Below are 21,156 nucleotides of genomic sequence, written 5' to 3'. Positions count from 1 at the left end.
TCCAATTATCGCTTTACTTACTCGTCCAATCATTTACATATCTTTCCCCATTGAACTTAAAGACGGTTTTCTGTTCCTAGGAAGTGCTCGATTATAGAACTGAATACTTTTATTTACTTAAGTATAAAGAATTTCTATGTACAAATTTGACTTGCCACACATGTTGTTAAGAGAGCAGGGCACATAAATAATAGTGTGTACTATTTCAGTTCATATTTTAATTATTATTCAATATATGCGCTATTCTTTAAAAATGTGCGTTTTAGGAATACTCTAACTTACTTTGTCATGTTGTTGAACCAGCAATTTACAGCAGTTTGGTAGCTCCAATAATTACAGGAGGGTTTACTACCTACCTCCTCTGGTTGCAGCCCCCATTTTGTACTTACTCAGTATTTATAATTTTATTTGTTTACTTGTTACCAATATTCCTGTAATCTTCGTCATACATGAAAATAAAACAAAACAACATACACACAGAAACTTGTAAACGTCTGGGGGTAGCCTTAAAGCTTTAAAGTAGGCCTAACTAATACTAAACGGGTTCCTTCGCGCATCAGCAGTTCTTAGAATTATACAAAACGTATGTGGTAAGGGGGGGGGGGTAATTAGAGGGAGGGTTCAAATTCGGAAAGGTGCTTGGCAGGTATTTTGATATGGCAGTTATTTGTGATAAGTTATTCCAAATATGCTTATGCATGTGCTCTTTAAATTTTGTTTTTATTAAGCATTACTTGATTCCCAGTTGTTTTATTTAAATCCAATAGAATGTGAGCAGCTTGGAACATTTCACTTTCTAACCATTTCCCCATCATTCTATTCTTAACAATTGTCATTTATTTTTCCCATATTAGGGATTATTCTTCCTGCTCCGGATTTTCGGCAATATCTCACAAACCTGACCTTTTGAAATAAAACTTCCGCAAGTTAGTTATATGTATACATCTGCATTTGTGGTTCAGACAAGGAGGGAGAAATAGGGGACAAAAAGCAAAAAATAAAGGTAAGCTTTGCTTTGACCGTAATTTAGTCTTCCGCCCTCAGTAGCTCAATTACGGTTAGTTTTAGTCAGATACCTTGTAACCTTACCACACTACGTTGTTTAAAGTCGAGGTATCATACTCGTGTAACATGTGCGTGAGATCTACGATCTTCAGCTAAATGCAGTAGATTCTCTCCTTAAAAATTGTTTAAAATGCCTGAAGGGAGCCAAATATTTGTTGGTTTTCGAGCTTTAGGCTTCCACTGTAACCATGTTCCATTAGCCCTCCGTTATAACCAGAGACACAAGGATCATTATGTTGTTACGGCCGTGGGAAAGGCTTTCCATACATACAATGTGAGTAACAAAAAAAAGTTAATACACACGACATGTTGATAATGTCGATGATGTCGAATCCCATAACATAAAAGCACATAATTATATAATTACAAGGGCAGTCAGGGGGGCAGGTTGGCTCAGTATACTCGGAGAAAAATGTCAGTATCCCGCCACCACCTTTTCACTCATTTTTATATAAAAAAAGTAAACATTTCATAAGGAATAATATTTTATTGTGTGTGACTACTGACTGTAAATCAGAAAAACAACTTTATTTCATATTTTACGTAACGTATTGTTGGTTCGATTCCTAAAGTAAGCTTTGCAGCAATGTAATGTGTGGATTGAGTTTTAAGTCTATACTCTGTGTGGCCCCATCAATATTAGTGCCAATTCGTTGACTCACTCCGCTTCAACTTTAAAGTTCAGCGTATTGGCACTATTGATGGGGGCTACACGGATAATTCTCTGTGAGTTTTCCCATGGGGGTTCCTGTTTTGTGATAATTAGAACCCCCTGTTGAGCACAATCTTTACTTAGAATGATGCCTATTAAAAGTCTGTTCTTGCAATGCAATGCAAGTTAAATTCTACAATTTATTTAGGTTTGACTTGAGTTTGATTAGCCCTGTTATAAAAAGCACACAAAAAATAGCTTAGCACAAAATGCTTCTTGCTTACCAGAATAAGGTTTCTATATAAGCAAGCAATAAGCAACAGCAAGCTGCTTAATTAATCATCTCTATATATAAAACTGCACCCCACCCCAGCTATGTGTATAAACAAATTAAATTAGTTCAATTTTCTTTCATTGTCTCTTGCAGTGTTCAAAACTAGGAATCGTCAGTGTAAGTAAGTACCTAGTTTGACAATCTTTTTTTTCATGAATCCGTGTCAGAATGATAAATATGAAGGGAAAAGTTTCCGTATGGCGCCACCACTTTTTCATTCGATATAAAAAAATATAGGAACTTATTTACCTGATTGATATATCCCTCTTTGTAAAAATGAGTGAAAAAGTGGTGGCGCCATACAGAAAGTTATCCATATGAAGAGATAGTCAAAGTCAACCACTAAAAACTTATGGTTGTGGTAGCTAAAATGGGTCAAACATTTCTGATAAAAAAATACATTCACTTAAAAGTTAAAGTTTGGCATGGGTTTAATCAACACAATCGTTTTGTGAATGGCATACATGGAGATTTTGAGTCATCTTAGAGGTAAGCATATTTACCTCTAACCCGCTCATGGCCCATCATCATCATCATAGCCGTCCTCCCGAGGTAGATCCCGGAGATGGCTTCCCACGTAAGAGTCTCCATAGGTCTCTATTCCTTGCTAGGTGTCCTGCTGCTGCCACAGATGGTATGTCAGCCTCTTCACATCTTCTAATGATGTAACCATGGGAACATTTTAAACTATGTTAGTAGTTAAGTAGACTTGCAATGCGCTATTTCTGTCACAAAGTGTCACTCCTGGCTCAAGAGACACTTAACTGACAGATGAGAAATATAATAACAAAATTATTTAAATACATAAACAAATAAAAAATGGAGAAACAATTTATTGAAACGACTCAATTTTACTTGATTGTTTTGTTGTACTTCCAAGGTAATGCCCATCCTGATGACATCACATGCTTAGCTGCAGATGCCTTCCTGGTCTTTACAGCCTGTCAGAATATTATACGGGCATTCACCCAGGGTCGACAGGTAAGGCAAATAACAACTAGGCCTGGACAACTATTGAAATTTACTACTCGACTAGTGACACCTCATACACTCACGACTTTGACACTAGTCGAGACTTATTTTTAATTATCAAGATGCATTGTGGCAATGTTTGCTGCAGGCGCTTTGGAAAAATTCAAGGTAAAAGGATTTAAGGATTGTGTCACTGATGTCTGATTGTGTTTTGAAAAATTATATTGTAAATTAGTGTTGAACAGTTGGTTCACCAAACAGGAAGTCGCGTCTTTTTTTGAAGTAGTCGCGAAGTGAAGTAATCGGGAAGTTGAAAAAACGGTAGTCATGACTCAACTAATCAATCTAAAGTTAATTCTATGACACTAGTCGCTACTCATTACATCTTGTGTTTGTTTTCTGTTGTGTTTTTCTCTATAGCGCTTAGGGACATGTTTATTTACTATGTGTTATGTGTTATAGAAGAATGTTATTATTATTATTAGTCGCACTAGTTGCCTAGGCTTACAAACAACAACAGGTACATTTAGCTCAGCGAGTGACAATAACATCATGATAGTAGAATATTGACTGGTTGTAGAGACCTTCCTATCGCAACGTCACAAGCTGGTCTACATGAAGCTAGTGATAAACTTTGATCGCTAGAGCGCTTGTGCAATACAAAAAAGGTCTATTAAAAATGAAAATAAGTTTTTGTAACCTGAAAGGGCATTTTTTGGTGGAGACTATGTATTATGTATCTGGATCTGGATAAATATTCTCATTGCTCTAATAAGAGCCAAATGAGAAGAGAAGATGATAACAAAATTTCAGTTTTAGATGTGGGAGGAAAACCCTAGAGAATTATTCCAGGGAAAACCCATGCAGTCAAGTAGGGACTGAAGACCTAATCCATATAGTTCCCCTGTGGAATTTGAACCAGGGTCCTATAGATGGAAAGCAAATGGCAAGACACCACTTCACTAACCTTATCACCATTTGATCAATACCAAGAAGCTGAATGGCATGTCCTTGGGGTGGGGGATGAGGTTTTATGAAAGCTGACATGAAGCATGACATCAAGAAAGACGAGGGTGGTCGGCATGAAACCCCACAGTACTTATCGACTTCAGATCAGCAAAACTTTCTTTGCAAACAAGTTTTCCCATATAAGGAATTTTGATAAGTGCTAATGATCTACATCCATATCTACAGAGTTCTCTGTGGCTCTGTGGATATTGGAAGTATTCAGTAATTAGTAGTTAGTGTCTTTTAATGACGCAACTCATGACGGGAGACTGTCAACATGGGAAGCCATACACAGAGCTGCATGTGTGTGCTCAAAACTGTAAAGGAAAAACAAAAGGGTCTGTATACGTAAATTTTAAAGACCTTGGAGCTCCACGCATAATTTGGTGGACGATGTCAAGTCAAAGGACGATATCCAGATTTGAGAACATGTGTGTGTGCAATACTTGTCTGGATGATGACTCTTAAGAACGGGTCCAATTTTATAGAGCTGCTTTTGAAGCACAACAAATTTATGCTTACCAGAACAGGGTACCAGTCAAATTACCGTGTCATATGTCAGTGCACTTATCAAAATAAGAAGGGGTTGTGTTACACCCTAGTGTTCCTGGCTGTGGCTGCTGAATGCGCCTTAGCACCTTGTAAGACCCTAATAAGGTGAGCTACATAATTTGGTCTCAGAATTCATGACTTCAATAACCCATCTTTCTGTATAAATGTATATACTAAGCGCCTTGAGTACCTTTTTGGTAGATACGGGCGCTATTTAAGACTTTGATATTATTATTTTTACACCTATCCTACTTATTTCTATAAAGCAATATTTTCTGCTTTAGCAAATCCAAACTTGGTTTGTGGAATGGTCTTGGTATTGCCCAGAAACTTTTGAGGCGCTTGTGGCAGCAGACATAACAGTCCTGTTTTTACAGAAAAAAATAAGCATAAAGGCCTGGTCTTGGCATCTCTCAGAAGCCTGTTGTCAAATATTAAAAAAACAGACTGGCTTGCATGGCATTTGTGTTTACATCCCAAACAAGACTTCTCTTGTTGGTAAGAAAATTTATTGTAGTGTACCAATTATCGCTTAGGCAGGAACAGTGTTTTTGTACTGAGACCAACCTGATGGGTTTAAACACTGAGGCCATAAATTAATTTTGAATCTATTTGATTTTGTCATTAGGTCATCTATACATACACAGGACACGAGAAAGATGTTCATTTGCTTCTACCATTCGGTGAGCATCTGGTGTCGATTGATGAATCCAGCAAACTCAAGATATGGGACATCAAATCTACAGGTAAAATAATAAGTTGTATGTACAAAAACATGTGGTCGAGCACCTTGTGCATCAAACTAAACTTCTGGTGGCGAGGTCATTGGAGTGTAGGTTCGAGTCCAGGGCAAAATTTCATTAAGCTGTTGGGCAGAAAATTCTGCTTTAAAATTGTCTTTTCCTAAAATAAGAGTTGAGTGGGGCACTAGTCACAACAATGTAAACTTAATGTAAGTTTGGCTTGTAACCTGTTTCTGTTAAGCAATACTTTTCTGTGCTTAGCAGGTTTTTTGTGCTTACAGGCTTCATGAAATTTGGCCCTGGTCATTGTTCTTGAGCTAGACACTTGAGCTTAGAAAAGTAGCTTTTCAAGTTCAGTTTCCTGTTAATAAAATGTAAGTTTCCTTGTGGTTTCAATTTTTTCAGAGGTTTATCTTGAGATTCAGTTCAGCAATGAAAGTTTCCAGGTGTCTGCGCTCATGCACCCGACTACTTACCTCAATAAGATCCTGCTGGGAAGCAAACAGGGTACCATGCAGATCTGGAATATCAAATCAAAGTAAGGTGTCTCATTTGAAACGTGTCTCATTTGAAACAACAAATTTGTACATTATAAACCGTCCACTTCGTTTCGCCCCTTGATAATGCATTGACCAATTAAAACTTGGAATGTGTGACATAGATCTTTATCATGCTCCCACCATCTTTATTATTGTTCATGGTTTATTAAAAACATCCAATTTGGTTGCAATGGGCAAAATCACATTGAATTTACAAAAATTTGAAGTTAAAATTGTACCTGAAATGCCTCTAGCCATTACTGGGAAGTCTTGTTATGAGGTAACTCATCTTAATAATTAATGATCACCCAATTAATGAGCAATGTATGAATTGCAACACAAATATTTCTGACAAACAAACTGACGACTTTCATTTTGCCTCTGGACATTGCAAAGGATTGAGGTCATTTTGGCGACCGGTTTATGTAACTTCTATTAAAATCAATGAAACAGGATTTCTAAGTGCCTTAGTGGGGTCAAAGATATGCTTAAACTTTGATCTGTGGATACAACTTTTTACGAGTTGATTTGTGCTGCTATAGAATAGTTTCATTTGCAACCTTAAGGGAAGGTACATGTTTGGTAATTACTCAAACCAAATATTAACTTAAAAACTTACTTGGTAACGAGCATTGGAGAGCTGTTGATAGTATAAAACATTGTGGGAAACAACTCCATCTGAAGTAACGAAGTTTTTGAGAAAGAGGTAATTTCCCACTAAAATAATAAAAGACTTCTAGCTAGAAGTCTTTTATTCTTGTCTGAAAGCACACAAATTTGTCCAACAAGGGTGTTTTTTCTTTCATCGTTTTCTCGCAACTTCGATGACCAATTGAGCCCAAATTTCCACAGGCTTGTTATTTTATGCTTATGTTGGGATACGCCAAGTGAGAAGACTGGTCTTTGACAATTACCAAAATGTGTACCTTCCCTTTAATATAAAAACGGTTGGATTAATACTCTTGAATACGGAGTAAAAAATGCTTTAAATTGCTTAAAAACTACCTTGCAAAAGATTTAAACTGTACACACTATAAAACATTGAGTCAAAAAAGATATGTACAAAAAAATAGAAAAGCGACTGGTATAAAAGTCTTAAAGCACAATGGGCATGAAATGTATAACTAGCATTTGAATAAAGAGATAATTGCACAATGAGATCTCATATAAATATAGTTGGCATGCCCAAGAGGTTAGCAAGTTTTATGTTTGGCTTTTTTGTAAAGTTGTGTGATTTTACAAAGTGCACAGTTTTGTAGCTGCATTGTAAATGATTTTTTTTTATTTATATACAATAATCTTTATGGAGATCTGTTATTCTGGCTGATTGGTTTGGAGCTTCTTTAAATAAGTATTAATTCTTCTTTATCTTTGTTCTTTCCTCAGTAAACTTGTGTACACTTTCAAGGGCTGGGGATCACCTATTACGGTCATAGAGCAGGTAATGCGCTTTTCTTGATTCTCAGCAACACTTAAGTCTCTAATAGTTAGGAATCTTAAAAAATTTGTAAGAAAGAAATGGTAAGATCACAGATTTATATAAAACTGTATTTCAAAACTTGTTCAGCTGTTATTTTTATCATTCTCGATTGTAAAGTGGTAAGTATGTCATCATTTCCCATATTACCAGTGCAATATCTTGCCTGTCAGGAAAATCCCTGGAGTGTGTAGCTAGCCCAATTTAAGTGGGGGGGGGGGGGGGGGTTGAGGAGCTCTAAATCCAATTTTGTTCACTATGGCCGAGCAGTTCACTATAGAAAAGGGGGGCAATCATTGCTGAAGTGCAATCAGTGGGAAATCTGTAATAGTCAGCACAGTGTATTTTGCTCGTAGTGCTGGGCGAAATTTGTTAGTTCTAGGCAAGCCTATCTCGCATCGCCCACTGTGGTTACAACAATAGAACAGGGTCATTTTCCATATAAACAAGGTGACTTGGTCTGTAGACAATCCCTTGAGGTAAATTTCATATGTTCCTTACACCAGTGTTTTCCACCATTGGGAACACAGGATACAAGACTTAGGTCTCGTTTTAACCTTTGACTCTTGATTGATTGATTATCAGGCTCCAGCTGTAGATGTCGTCGCAGTTGGTCTTGAAGATGGCCGAACCATTGTTCACAATTTGAGATATGACGAGACCATTGTTACCTTTACCCAGGACTGGGGCCCAGTGACAGCCATTTCTTTCAGAACAGGTAAATAGTTTGAGCAAAAACCGCCCTTAAATTAGTCCTTGGTCAGGGTGTGAATAGGAAGTCTTAAGAAGGGCATTTATGAGATGGTTTTGAAACACTATTACCAAGGCCCAATTAAGGACACTTGACACCTTTGGTTATTGTCAAAGACCAGTCTTCTCACTTGGTGTATGTCAACATATGCATAAAACCAAAAACCTGTGAAAATTTGAACTCAATTGGTCGTCGAATTTGTGAGATAATAATGAAAGAAAAAACACCTGTGTCATTCAAAGTGGTGTGCTTTTACATGCTTGATTTTGTGACCTCAAAATCTAATTCCTGGAAAATTACTTTTTTCTCGATAACTACATTACTTAAGAGGGAGCCGTTTCTCATAATGTTTTATACTATCAACAGCTCTCCATTGCTTGTTACCAAGTACGTTTTTATGCTAATAATTATTTTCAGTAATTACCAATAGTGTCTAATGCCTTTAAATAAGGGTGCTTTTAAAAGCACAAGTAGCTAAGCATACAAAAATATGCCTACCCGAATAAGGTTACCAGGGCCCAAGCCTGTAAGCACTAAATACTGCTAAGCCCAGGGCAATATTGCTTATCAAAAACAGGTGATTAGCCAGCATGCCATAAAGTTTACATTGTTGCGACTGGTGCCCCACTCTTTGTTTTGCTTAGCAAAGGAATTAGCTAAGCAGTATTTACTGCTAACAAGCTTTATTAAACTTAAACCTGAATAAGGTGACTTGTTTCAGGGTCACTGAGTGACGGATGATAAGGAGCATAGGATTAAGACATATTTAATCCCCTCAATCCATGGTTGTATTTGATAATTTGTCCCACATAATTCTGCAATGCCTGCTTTGCCCTGTCTGGTGGGGTTGTCTGAAAAACCGCAAGTCATTGAAGCCATAGTTCCTTTGAGAATTCCATCAAAAAATACGCATGGTAAATTTTGCAACCTTCCCTTAGGAGTAGCCTTTTCTATTTTGACCACGGTCAGTTGGCTAAAACGCCTAAGGACCGGATCTGGAATATCAAATCAAAGTAAGTTCGCTCATTAAAACAAATCCCTCTCCAGTATCGCAAAAAAAAAACGCATGGTAAATTTTGCAACCTTCCCTCAGGAGTAGCCTTTTCTATTTTGACCACGGTCAGTTGGCTAAAACGCCAACACGATCAGTTGGCTAAAACGCCTAAGGACCGGATCTGGAATACCAAATCAAAGTAAGGTGTCTCATTAAAACAAATCCCTCTCCAGTATCGCAAAAAAAAAAACGCATGGTAAATTTTGCAACCTTCCCTCAGGAGTAGCCTTTTCTATTTTGACCACGGTCAGTTGGCTAAAACGCCTAAGGACCAGTCAAAATTCTCTCAAAGGGGTCAAGCTAGCTTGTTCAGTCAGTTTTGTAAAGCTTGATTTGATACTTGTATAATATCGTCACGTAGGTGCCGAAACTTAAAATCTCATAAAATAGCACTTTTGTTACGTGCAGGTTTAAAGATGCTATGTCAGATTTTTGCCGATTTGACCCCAAAATTTTGATTTAAAATTCAATAGGTATTTTGATGGGGGTCGAGAAAGTTATAAGCTTTCACTTGAGCCATTGCTCGAAAAAGTCCGCCAATTATTAGTAGCAGTGAAATAAAGCGCTCAAAATTAGTTTTTGTGGGGATCCCGACAATATGTCACGTGACCAATTCTTATGTGTTTTATAAGAAACGTTTTAAATTTATTAAAAGACTATTAAAAGTAAAAGTTAAACTTTTTTTCGTTAGAGCGGGTGATACTCTTTGAAATACCAACATTTACATTGGCTTGGCTCATGACAAGATCAACATCTGAAACCAAGGCGCTCCAGAGTCGTTTCGAACGACTGCAACAGTCGATCTTTCAACTTCTAATGTGTCCAATCGCTCCTAACTGTTTCAGATGTCAAACTTTTCATGTACTTAATTCAGAATTTGGTTTGGCGCGACTCTGGAGCGCCCGTCTGAAACGGGTGTTATTTTTTTTAACTTCACACCATATAATGGTTTTTTTAACTAATAGTGAAACGTGAATTGAAAGTCTTTATGTCTCAATGTGAATTGAAAGTCTTTATGTCTCTTTTTCAGACGGTCAGCCCATCATGGCCACTGGAAGCACCCCAGGGCATATTGCTCTCTGGAATCTAGAAGAGAAACGTCTTCAAGCTCAAATGAGAGATGTCCACAAGTCTGGCATCGCTGGCATGAAGTTCCTATCCTCGGAACCGGTCATGGTGACAAACTCCGCTGATAACGCCCTTAAGGTGTGTTTAATGTCTATCTAATAATAAAAACAAGTTCTTTCACAATAGCCATTTCAATGTGCTTAACTTAACAGTAAGTCGTGGGTTCGGTTATGCCTGTGATTTTTTTCACAGAACTCTGGAAAGTACTGAGTAAAGAGTGCTAACACACATTGGTGTATATGAGTGAAACCAAAATTAATAGTTTTATCTCTGATGCAAGTTAAACTTATATTAATATTTGTTTTTATTGTCTAAGATTTGGGTGTTTGATCAGCCTGACGGAGGTGGACGCCAACTACGTGTTCGTACTGGTCACAGTGCGCCCCCAGCAAAGATTAAGTTCTATGGGGAACAGGGGCAGAATATTCTTAGTGCAGGTATGGTTGATGTCAAAAATTATTGGTTTTTGTTTTAAAGAGTATGTGAGTTTCTTGATCCCCTGTGTTTATAAATTATGTGTATAGTATAAACTGTACCAGCCTGCAATATGAAATCATACACAGTCAACCCTCCTACTGTCTGATCATTCAATATCATCCACTTTGTTTTTGAATAATATTTATATAAACTATACAAGCTTGCAATATGATATCATGTGGTGAATGTACTCAAACAGTACACAGTCAACTCTCCTATTGTCTGACCATTCAATATCAACCAGTGTGATTTTGAACAACACATGTAGATCAACTTTACCGGCTTGCAGTATGATAGCATACTACACAGTCAACCCTCCCACTTGACCATTTAATATAATCCACTGTGGTTTTTAATGATGGATAAATCGTGCCTTTGAATGATGGATAAACTTTTCCAGCCGTGAATTTTCAAGGAAGGTGTGGCATCGGCGTTTGAAAAGAAACATAAACCAAGCCCTGCAGTTTGAAAGACAATAGACTGATGAGGCTTTTTGCATTTCGGAGTGTCATATTTTCTCCCAAAATATGATGGACATATTCTTGTTTGTGTGATTTTTTTCTAAAGGCCAAGACAGTAGCCTGAAATCTTTCTCTACACTGCATGAGAAGCACAACAAAGACCTTGGCCAGGCTAACCTGAAAAAGAAGCTGGGTAATAGGAAAAGTAATCTCAAGCAGAGATACAAGATGGCGCCTATCACACAGTTTGCTGCAGGTAAGTGGAACGGATGTATCTAGATATTTTGCCTCTGATGAAGGTCCAGTTTGGATCGAAAGCTAAGGCCCTGTTCCAACTGGACCTAGCATTGATCCCACATTGATTTCGCAATTCAAGAAAAGGGGGATCAGACCCAGTAGTTATGGAAAGTTTCTCTAAAATATAGGGTTCAAATCACTAAAGGGCCAAAGCTGGAGTCGGTTATGCTAGACCGCTTGGTCACGACAAGCCAGAATTACTCCAAGGTTACTTTTACATTCCTGGCATATTAAACATTCAACCTGACTTTCCACATCTCTTTCTGTCCACCTTCATAGAAAAGAGTCGTGAGAGTGAATGGGATGGCATAGCAGCTTGTCATCAAGGAACAAACATAGTGACAACCTGGAACTACCAACGTAGTACCATGGGCAACCACAAGATAAAGTGTTCACATGTCAAGCCATCAGCAGCTGTCGAAGCCACGGTAAGTTCCCTTAATTCAATTTGCCATATTTTTAATCGCGTGAGGGCGCTCTCAAACATATTTGTATCACTCTCGGGGTATATTCATTCATACTCAAAGCAGTTATTAAAGACTGGTAAACATTACCGCCACAGAAATCACACCCATCACAGACAATAAGACCTTGAGAGGTGCTGTTACAACCCACTTCTAAAGCAACTTAGAACAATGGTGCAAAAAAAAGTGACAGAAAGTTGTTTAGAACTGTGCAGAACGATTCACATATTTTAAAAATATTTTTCTAATATTTATTTTTTATGCAAGTTGCCTGACACACAGGGCCTAAAGGCCACTTCAAGGTGGGGCTCAATTATTTTTGTCCAGAGGCCGTTGCCACCTACTCCTGGAGCTGAAATGGGGTTAAAAACATTATTTTGTTTTTAGTATTCATTACTTTTTTATATGTTCTTATTAGGCCATTGACATCACTTCATGCGGAAATTTTGTCATAATTGGTTGGAGTACGGGTCATGTGGACACTTATAACATCCAATCAGGGATCCACAGAGGTTCCTATGGCAGCCAGAAAGGTAAAGATTTTCAACCTTTAGAACACTTAAGTGGATGACAAATACAAAGGAAATTATTGGCTCTTTCACATTGATAGATCATAAATAAGTTCATTGTTGAATTTCATGTTTACGGCGAGATGTATATTTTGATTTTGGTTAAAATGCTAACCAAGAAGTGATTAAAAACTACTGAAAACCATTCTTTTCTCTAGATAGTGATGTTGTTATTCTGTGTGTTTTCCTCTGATTAACTTTTTGTAAGTGCTGTGAAGCAAATCTTTTGATGCTACATCATGACCCAGTTTTCTGGCTTTGCTTACCATAAGCAAAGAATCTACCTGCGCTTGTCAAAGCAGGGAATGCTGTGCTTACGTCAAGTGTATTTCATGGGTTAGCAGTGAATTTTGGCTTTTGCGTGTGCACGTTACTAGGCGTTCTTTGCTAACACAGCTAGCGCAGAAATTTGATGCTTCCCCTGCAAGCGGAGAATGGAGATTGTAAGCGCAGAATTAGACAGTTATCTTAGCCGTGAAATTGGGCTATGGTTTATGCGTAAACAAATGTACATCACAATAAGTGCATGCTATAACCCAAACAGCTAACAAAATATTTGCTGGCAGTGTCAGAACTTTATGTAATCCACCATATAGGCCTACATAAACTGACAAACCTGTAGAAGTTTGAGGTTGATCAACCATCTGGTTCACAAGAAAATAGGGAAAAATGTTTACACATAGGGATAAATGTTTACACATTTTGCATGACATCAATGCAAACAAAATTATTTACTGCATAAGATTATTTACTGTACCCACTATAATTACAGCACCTGAACTGGCCTCTCATCACAAGCACACCTCGTGGTTACTTTTTTTAACCTAATGTACAAATTCTGAAGTCCAAACAACTAATAGTTCTCCGACTAGCAGATGTGAAAAAAACACCAACAAATTCATACAGTCTTGTGAAACGTCTCTTAGCAAAAGCAGTGAAAAGCCAGCTGGTGTTTTATGCAAAGTAGAGCTCTGAATTAGAAAAAGGATCAGTAGAGCGTAAGTCTAAACTCAAATTTATTTATCTTTTGTTTAGCGCATGAGGGTGCTATACGAGGCGTTATTGTTGACGGTCTCAACCAAATAGTCATCACAGGGGCGTCAGATTCCAAACTGAAGTTCTGGAACTTTAAGTCGAAGAAGTTGCTGGGACATCTGACATTGAATGCAGCTGTCAACCAGATGTTACTGCACAGAGAAAGGTTGGATTCAAAACTATTCTGTAGTTTGTTGCTTGCTCAGTGGCTTCTTTCTCTTCCTTTCACCTCTATGGAGCCTGGTTCAAATCCCACCTTGGATTACAGCCTTGCATTGGGATTTGGTATTTCTCCATTTGGGGTTTTCCTCCCACATCTAAACCACATTTCTTCTTGTTTCCTATTCACCATCTTGCTTTTGGCGTTTGCGCTGTTTGCTGTGTAATGAAATAAATAAATATCAATATAAACCACAAGGGAAATTGACTGGGTAAATTTTGAAATGATTTTGGGGGTTAAACAAAGAATTGCCTAGAGTGGGATTCGAACCAACGACCTCTGGATTATCGTGCCACAAGCTTGACAATTGACTGATTCTCAAGCTTGATTGATGTCTTCACTTCTGGTTTTGTTATTACTTTGCTTTTGTCAACAAGTTTTTATCATCAATTTTGTTTTATTAGTTCGATGCTTGCTGTTGGAATGGATGATTTTGTTGTCGTCATTGTTGATATTGACCTAAGGAGAGTTGTGAGAAGGTTCAAAGGTCACCAAAACAGGGTCACTGACATGGTAAGAGATTGTTTATGTTTGTTTGAATGTTGATTGTGGGGGGGGGGTAGCTTGTTCAAACCTCATATTCTGTTTTCAATGTCCATATTTCAGCTGGAATTATTTAGCTATTTTGAGTGCTGTTATTTTTGTCCATATTTTGTATTGTTGTGATAGTGGGGTTTTTCTTGTAACAATTCCTCTATCATCTCAAAAGAGATTTATCAACAAAATTCTATTATTTGTCCGCCTTGCAAGCCTTCAAGTCAAGTCCGTTTCTAGCTATTTGTTTTTTATTGTTTGGGCCCTGAATGGCTGCAAGTTTTGTACGAGTCTTACACTTTTACATTGGGGCAATTCTGTGCCATCTTGATTTGCCAGATTTGAATAAAACTTGAATTTAATTGTATTTTGAGTTGTCATTTTATGCATATGTTGGGATACATCAAGTGAGAGTCCTGATCTTTCACAATTACCAATAGTGTCCAGTGGCTTAATGCTGTTTACATCTTCGTACTACAGACCTTCAGCCAAGATGCCCGCTGGCTTGTGACATCATCAATGGACTCCACCATCCGAACGTGGGACCTTCCCTCCAGCAGGTAAAAAAAAAACATTCTTGAAGATAACAGGGATTAAGTTAGAGCAGGTAACTCGTCCTAACTTGAGATAAGACTGGTCCTAACTCTTTATGAAATGCACACCTGGCTCCATGCCAAGTATGCAGTGCATGAATACGACGTCAAACTTTACCATTTTTTCAGGGTGATTCTGAAGTTATAAATACCACTCTTTACTCCTTATTAAATTGTTCATAATTTCGTTTTGTGATTATTTGTTGTTGATGTTGATGATTTTCATTGTAGTTTTGTCTATTGTTATGGCTAATTTGTTGATTTTTGATATGTTTCCATCGTCCATAAATTATTTCAACTGGAATTATTTTGCTTTTTTGAGTGTTGTCATTTTTGTCCATGTTTTGTATTGTTATGATAATATTTGTTTAATATTAGCGGATTGTTTCCACTGTTTGTATTTCAATTGTTATGATTATTGGCTGATAGAAGTAAACTAATTTGTATTGCATATTTTTTATTCTTGTGATCATTTCATTTACATTGGTGGACTGATTTGATTTCATTGTCCATATTTTCCATTGTTATGATTATTTTCTGATATTATTGGACTGTTTTCATGGTTTATATTTTGAATTGCTTTTATTTTGCTGATTTTATTGGACCGTTTCATATTCAATATTTTCATTAGTGATGATTACTTTATTGCCAGTGAAACGTTTTCATTGTTTTCAATGTTTTCAATGTTTTCAATGTTTTCATTGTCCCATTAAATCTATTGTTGTGAATGATTAATTTAGATTGGTGGATAGCTTCCTGCTAGAAGACGCTGCAACTAGTATAGCACTCTCTCCAACAGGAGACTTCTTAGCAACTTCACATGTTGACGATCTTGGCATATATTTATGGTAAGCATCAGGTTACTTCTTAGCTACGTCAAATGTTGACAGTCTTTGAGTTTATTTATGGTATGGAACAGATAACTTTTGAGCTACGTCAAATAATGTGATGTTACATGTAATGTTGAGGGTAACGAGACTCTAAATATCTCCCTGCTGATTGGATGTTGAACCTAATCTTCCTGATTGCAAGATGCACATGTTGGCAGCTCTGATGTATGTGTGATTTTGCTCGTACTTTGCGACAAAGTACTGAGTATACAGTGCTTACTCACGTCAGTGTAAGGGTAACACATATAATATTCATAAAAATTAAGAAGCTATAAATAAATAGTAAATTGTTGGGTACATCCATGAGTAAATCTCTTTTGTGGGAGTGAAGTCTCCTGAAGACGAGCAAAGTCGAACCGGCTCTTTTCAGAGACATCGCTCACACTTAAGAGAATTACACATGGTTATACCCGCAAATTTACTATTTACTCATTGTTTCTTCCTATTTATCCACACCATGCAAAGCTTCAAACAGTACTCAATATTCATAAAGCAGTTGTTGAAACATTGGTATGAAACACCTGATTTTGCTAATTATACTCATTGATGTCACAATCCAAAGGTCAAACAAGACGCTGTATGCCCATGTGCCAATACGTCCCCTTCCAGATGACTATGAGCCCAGCATGGTGTATCTACCAGGAACAAGTCTTGAACCAGAAGGTGAGTCTTGACAAAAGATTATTCAGAAAAACTCCTTTTTCTTTAAAAGCAAAAAAAAGTAGTTAATGGTCTGAGCTGAGTGTTATTCTCAAAGGCTGAAAATCAAAAGGGAACATTTTCTTATTGTGGCTGTGCATCTTAGCGAAGGTTCTTTTAGAACTTAACGGAGCATGGTTACAATCATTACTTGCATCTATGAGCAAGACCTGTAAACATAGTTTACTTTTTCATAAGGATGGGACATAGAAGCTTTAGGTCCATTGTGTTTTGTAAGGACCATGTCACATGAGGCAATTTACAGGCAACCAGTTCCATGCAATCTCCAAGAGAAAAAGACATTTACATTCAAATGTTTGCATATTATTCTTGTGGATCGTAAGACATTGTCTGAAAAATTACTTAAGTGCTACCAAAGTTGTCCTGTAGCACGCACTGCAGTTGGTTTTCGCCAAGTTGCTTGCAACAGTTGTCTCGTGTGACAAGGCCCTAATGGACATGACAGAAGCGAGTATCTTAGATAAGGGGGTTTGCTATAATGTTTCAGGCATGGTTGGCTACAGAATATGCTTCATCACCTGTAAACTCATACAAGGCTTTTTATAAAAATGGATAATATCAAACAAACCGGCCCTTTTCAGAGCCAAAACCACCTCTAGGACCATGCCTGGAATCACACCGGGGTCATTATATGTTTGTCTTCAGTTCATACCTGACTGTTTGGGTTTTCACTGGATTAATTCTCTGGGATTTTCTCCCACATCTAAAACAGAAACTGACCTCAGTGACCTCATTGCCAGTCAAGATGTGTATACTGACGAACTTTTCATTTCCTTAAAAAATGGAATGGAGTTGATATTTCTAAATATTGATTTTAATCTCTTCTTATAGAAGTTCATGAGGTCGATTCTGCTGAGCTTGAATCTGATGACCTCGTCTCAGAGTTCACCTCACCACAACAGATCTCAGCTGAGCTGGTCACACTCTCACTGCTCCCCAATTCAAGATGGAAGAGTCTTACAAACCTTGAACTTATCAAGGTAAGATTTCAAACTTGTTTTCTTATCACAGACCATAGACCAAGGTGATGCTGGTGCACAAACACAGTGGGTTAAAATCCTATGTGACCCAGACATCGAGTTTCGGTCTAAATACCTTTAGATTATATCTCAAGCATGTCTAATCCACCATTTAACAATCTATGTCATCTCATAAATTTGTGGAAAAATAAAGAGCTAGGAAGTGTGCCCTCTTGTGGCTGTTTTTATGTTGTACTGCATCTCATTGACTATTTGAAGTCAACAGAGGGCACTACATTTCCTGTGTGTAAACATGGTGTAAAGGATGTTTTTGGTTAAAAACAGCGAAAGTAAAGACGATCTTGTGGGATTTGTCCGCTATTTTATTTTCAGTGCCAAGTAGTCCTCTATCATCGTTTTATTGAAAAAAAATACAAACAATATTTTTGCTGTTGGTGGTTGATTCAGAAAATGTCCAACGTTTCAATTTTGTCAATAATTATCCTGAATTTTGCGATGTATACAATTTATTTCTATGCTTCTTTAATCAACATTTGCCATAGGTTTCAAAATAAATTATACATCAAATTAAAGAGTAATGAAGTGGCTTCAAGGCAAATAGATTATTCTGTTTTAGTCTGATTTCTAACTTGTTTTTCTGTAGAAAATCAGAAACATTTTGATTAAAATAGCCTGGAAAGTCTTTTAAAATCTACAGCATGTGTACATATTGGTCAGCTCTTGTACTAAATAAAATGTTCCTACTTTTGTCAAGGACTCAAACTGCCTGCCTTGTACTCTTTGGCTACTACAAAACATGTTTTCTTTGGTCGTTGAGTGGGGTTTTAATCTGAGGCAGATTATTAAACATAAAGTATAGAATTTGTAATTGTGGCGTGTTGCTGCGAAGCTTAAGCTGTCTAGTTCATTGGATTCAAGCTCTGATTAGCTGCAGAGTGTAGGTTCTAACTCTGGTCATGACACTATTGACCTTTAGCAAGGCACTTCACCATGCGTTATTGCGTAAACTAAATTGGGAAGGTAGTGCATTCTGCTGTACAAGCCAGGCACCTAGTGGACGATACTATTTTTACTATTTTTGGTCAACTGCTGTAGTTTTTAACTACGAGGGTACCCTGTATTTACGTGGTTTTTTCATAGTGGGGTTTCAATGTATATAAGAGGGTTCCCACAACACCATGTGCAGTTTTATAGTGTCGTTAATTAGTCGTTTATCAAATTTGTAATGCTATTTATTGTCATCTCTGTTTTAATGTACCATAGATGTACCCCTGGACTGTGGTGGTGATGACTTTTTTTCTGTGTTATTATTATTATCAATATTTTTATCCTGTAATGCCATGCACAATTCAGCTTTGTGCCGCCAGCTGGTATTTTAATAAAAATGAACGAATGAATGAATGAATGAATATCCATGCCTACATCCTAACGGACTGTGAAAGGGAGGGGGGGGGGGTAACCCTGTTTCAGTCTCAGGAGAAGGTGGCAACATGCCCCTGGTGACAGTTGATTTGGACCGATAGCTCTATTCAGTTAATGTGTAGCCCTCACCATGAAGTGCTTGTTAGTAGCCTTGTTATGTACTTTGATCTCTCAATATGAAAGATAATAATTTTCTTTGTTGTTGTTATTATAATTATCTGTTGGAATTGAAATAAATGTCTTGAATTGAAATGAAATTAATATTATTTTTAAATCTAGTATTAATCTAAAAGGTTAATGATAAGATATTATACCGCTGTCAATCCCCCATCGAAATATGTTTTGTCTCTGCAGTAGTGTCAAAATTAATGAAATATAATTTTGTTTCACTTTTTATTTTGACAGAAAAGAAACAAGCCTCAAGAGCCGCCAAAAGTACCCAAAGCAGCCCCTTTCTTCCTTCCAACGGTAGCCGGCCTCACGCCGAAATTTGTTACACCAGACGTAGAGGGTGATAAAAGCAAGGTATGTTCCAAGGCCTTGTTCTTAAGTTTGTTGTTAAGTAGCCAGCAGGGCTAACAAACTCTAAGTTTATACTAGACAATGTATGCCGGGCTAGTGTTAAGGGCGAGCCCTGGGAGTCCATATTTGTGGTAGTGTATGAAGACCAAGTTTTTTTCTGTCCACGCCTCTTGGCTATGGAATAAACTTCTCACCGATGTTAGGAATTTTACTGGTCGCACTGCCCTTAGTAAGGCTCTCAAGACCCATCTTTTCTCTGGTCTGCCCCCCCTCAAAATCTTTCTTGCTTTACCTTATTATCCTTTTCCAGACCTTTGCATGCTCTGGTTAAATGCCTGTTATAAATGTCCTGTCTTCGGCTCCTGCATAATAGCAGAGTATACTGTTTGAAACAGGGAGACCAAACGGACTCTTTCCTGATCCAACAATCTCTTAAAATAAAATTGTTACATGGTTGTACCCACAAGTTTACTATTATTAATATTTTATTCTTAGTTTGTAGTGTTGTTTGCCCACCCCTCCTATCCTCCCATCTAGCTCAGTTGAACAACCTTCTTTTGAATAATTGTCTTTTTCTAGGATAAGGGAAGACTTTTCAGTCTGCAAAGCTTTGGGTCGCAGTCTGTCCTGTCGGCCGCTCTGGAAAAGAGTCTCCATACGGAAACATGTAAGTTTTAGACCTTGTCAAAAGTAGTCGAGGGCCCAAGTTCATTGCACTGCTTAGCGATAAACAAATTTTTGTGCTTACTCTAGCAGACAAAATTGCTAAGGTGCGAGCGTATTTTACAGGTTAGCAGAAAAATAGGCGGCCATATTGCGCATTCACCATGGATTTGCATTGTGACGCCATTTATTTTTGTGCAGTAAGCACCGGAAGGTTAGCATACCTTTTCGTGTACTTGCAGTTAGCGGAAATATGAAATATGAGCACAAAGCAGCTCTATGAAATTGGGCCCTGGAAAACCAGCAGATAAGTACTGTCCAGGATGAGTTTTTTAATCCACTGTCTCATAGCTGAATGGATAAGAGCACCGGATTCAAACTCTATTGAGTGTGGAATCGAGTCACATAGTTGTGACACTGGTGTCCTTAAACAAGGCACTTAAAGGAACACGTTGCCTTGGATCGGATGAGTTGGTCAAAACAAAAGCGTTTGTAACCGTTTTTTATAAAATGCATATGGTTGGATAGATGTTATAAAAGTAGAATACAATGATCCACACAAGTTTGCCTCGAAATTGCGTGGTTTTCCTTCTACTGTGCGAACTAACATGGTCGGCCATTTATGGGAGTCAAAATTTTGACCCCCATAAATGGCCGACGTGTTAGTCGACGAGGTAAAAGGAAAACCACGCAATTTCGAGGCATGTTTGTGTGGATCATTGTATTCTACTTTTACAACATCTTTCTACCCATATGCATTTTATAAAAAACGGTTACAAACGCTTTTCAAAGACCAACTCGACCGATCCAAGGCAACGTGTTCCTTTAACCGTTAATGCTTCCTCCTTTGGATGTGATGTAAAGGATCTGTTTATTGTGTAATGCACATAAAATAATTCACTAAAGTGCCAAGAGAATGGGTTCTCCCCAGTATTCCTGATTTGATCGACAGCATATTGCCCTGCATTACTTTGTAAATAATAATAACTAGTTCTTTTATGTACAATGACTGTATCAATGCATTTTACATTAGT

General features: G+C 37.5%; 1 protein-coding gene across 1 annotated transcript in view; it reads left to right on the top strand.

The window, feature by feature from the left end:
* Nucleotides 1-1,147: 1,147 nt before the first annotated feature.
* Nucleotides 1,148-21,156, top strand: part of LOC139946415 (WD repeat-containing protein 36-like) — a 32,895-nt gene continuing 12,886 nt past the window's right edge. Inside the window, exons 1-20 of the mRNA XM_071944058.1 lie at nucleotides 1,148-1,339; nucleotides 2,145-2,172; nucleotides 2,932-3,032; nucleotides 5,212-5,329; nucleotides 5,732-5,864; nucleotides 7,252-7,306; nucleotides 7,928-8,060; nucleotides 10,178-10,353; nucleotides 10,592-10,712; nucleotides 11,320-11,469; nucleotides 11,790-11,938; nucleotides 12,393-12,507; nucleotides 13,579-13,744; nucleotides 14,203-14,311; nucleotides 14,813-14,892; nucleotides 15,666-15,773; nucleotides 16,378-16,478; nucleotides 17,367-17,515; nucleotides 19,343-19,462; nucleotides 20,039-20,126. Of these exons, the coding sequence (XP_071800159.1) occupies nucleotides 1,196-1,339; nucleotides 2,145-2,172; nucleotides 2,932-3,032; nucleotides 5,212-5,329; nucleotides 5,732-5,864; nucleotides 7,252-7,306; nucleotides 7,928-8,060; nucleotides 10,178-10,353; nucleotides 10,592-10,712; nucleotides 11,320-11,469; nucleotides 11,790-11,938; nucleotides 12,393-12,507; nucleotides 13,579-13,744; nucleotides 14,203-14,311; nucleotides 14,813-14,892; nucleotides 15,666-15,773; nucleotides 16,378-16,478; nucleotides 17,367-17,515; nucleotides 19,343-19,462; nucleotides 20,039-20,126 (2,344 nt within the window). The 5' untranslated portion in view covers nucleotides 1,148-1,195. The remainder of the gene's footprint in view (nucleotides 1,340-2,144; nucleotides 2,173-2,931; nucleotides 3,033-5,211; nucleotides 5,330-5,731; nucleotides 5,865-7,251; nucleotides 7,307-7,927; nucleotides 8,061-10,177; nucleotides 10,354-10,591; nucleotides 10,713-11,319; nucleotides 11,470-11,789; nucleotides 11,939-12,392; nucleotides 12,508-13,578; nucleotides 13,745-14,202; nucleotides 14,312-14,812; nucleotides 14,893-15,665; nucleotides 15,774-16,377; nucleotides 16,479-17,366; nucleotides 17,516-19,342; nucleotides 19,463-20,038; nucleotides 20,127-21,156) is intronic.

This window comes from Asterias amurensis, chromosome 13, assembly GCF_032118995.1.
Source record: "Asterias amurensis chromosome 13, ASM3211899v1".
Lineage (NCBI taxonomy): Eukaryota > Metazoa > Echinodermata > Asteroidea > Forcipulatida > Asteriidae > Asterias > Asterias amurensis.
The sequence above is the reverse complement of the archived record's forward strand: the minus strand, read 5'-3'. Positions and strand labels throughout refer to the sequence as shown.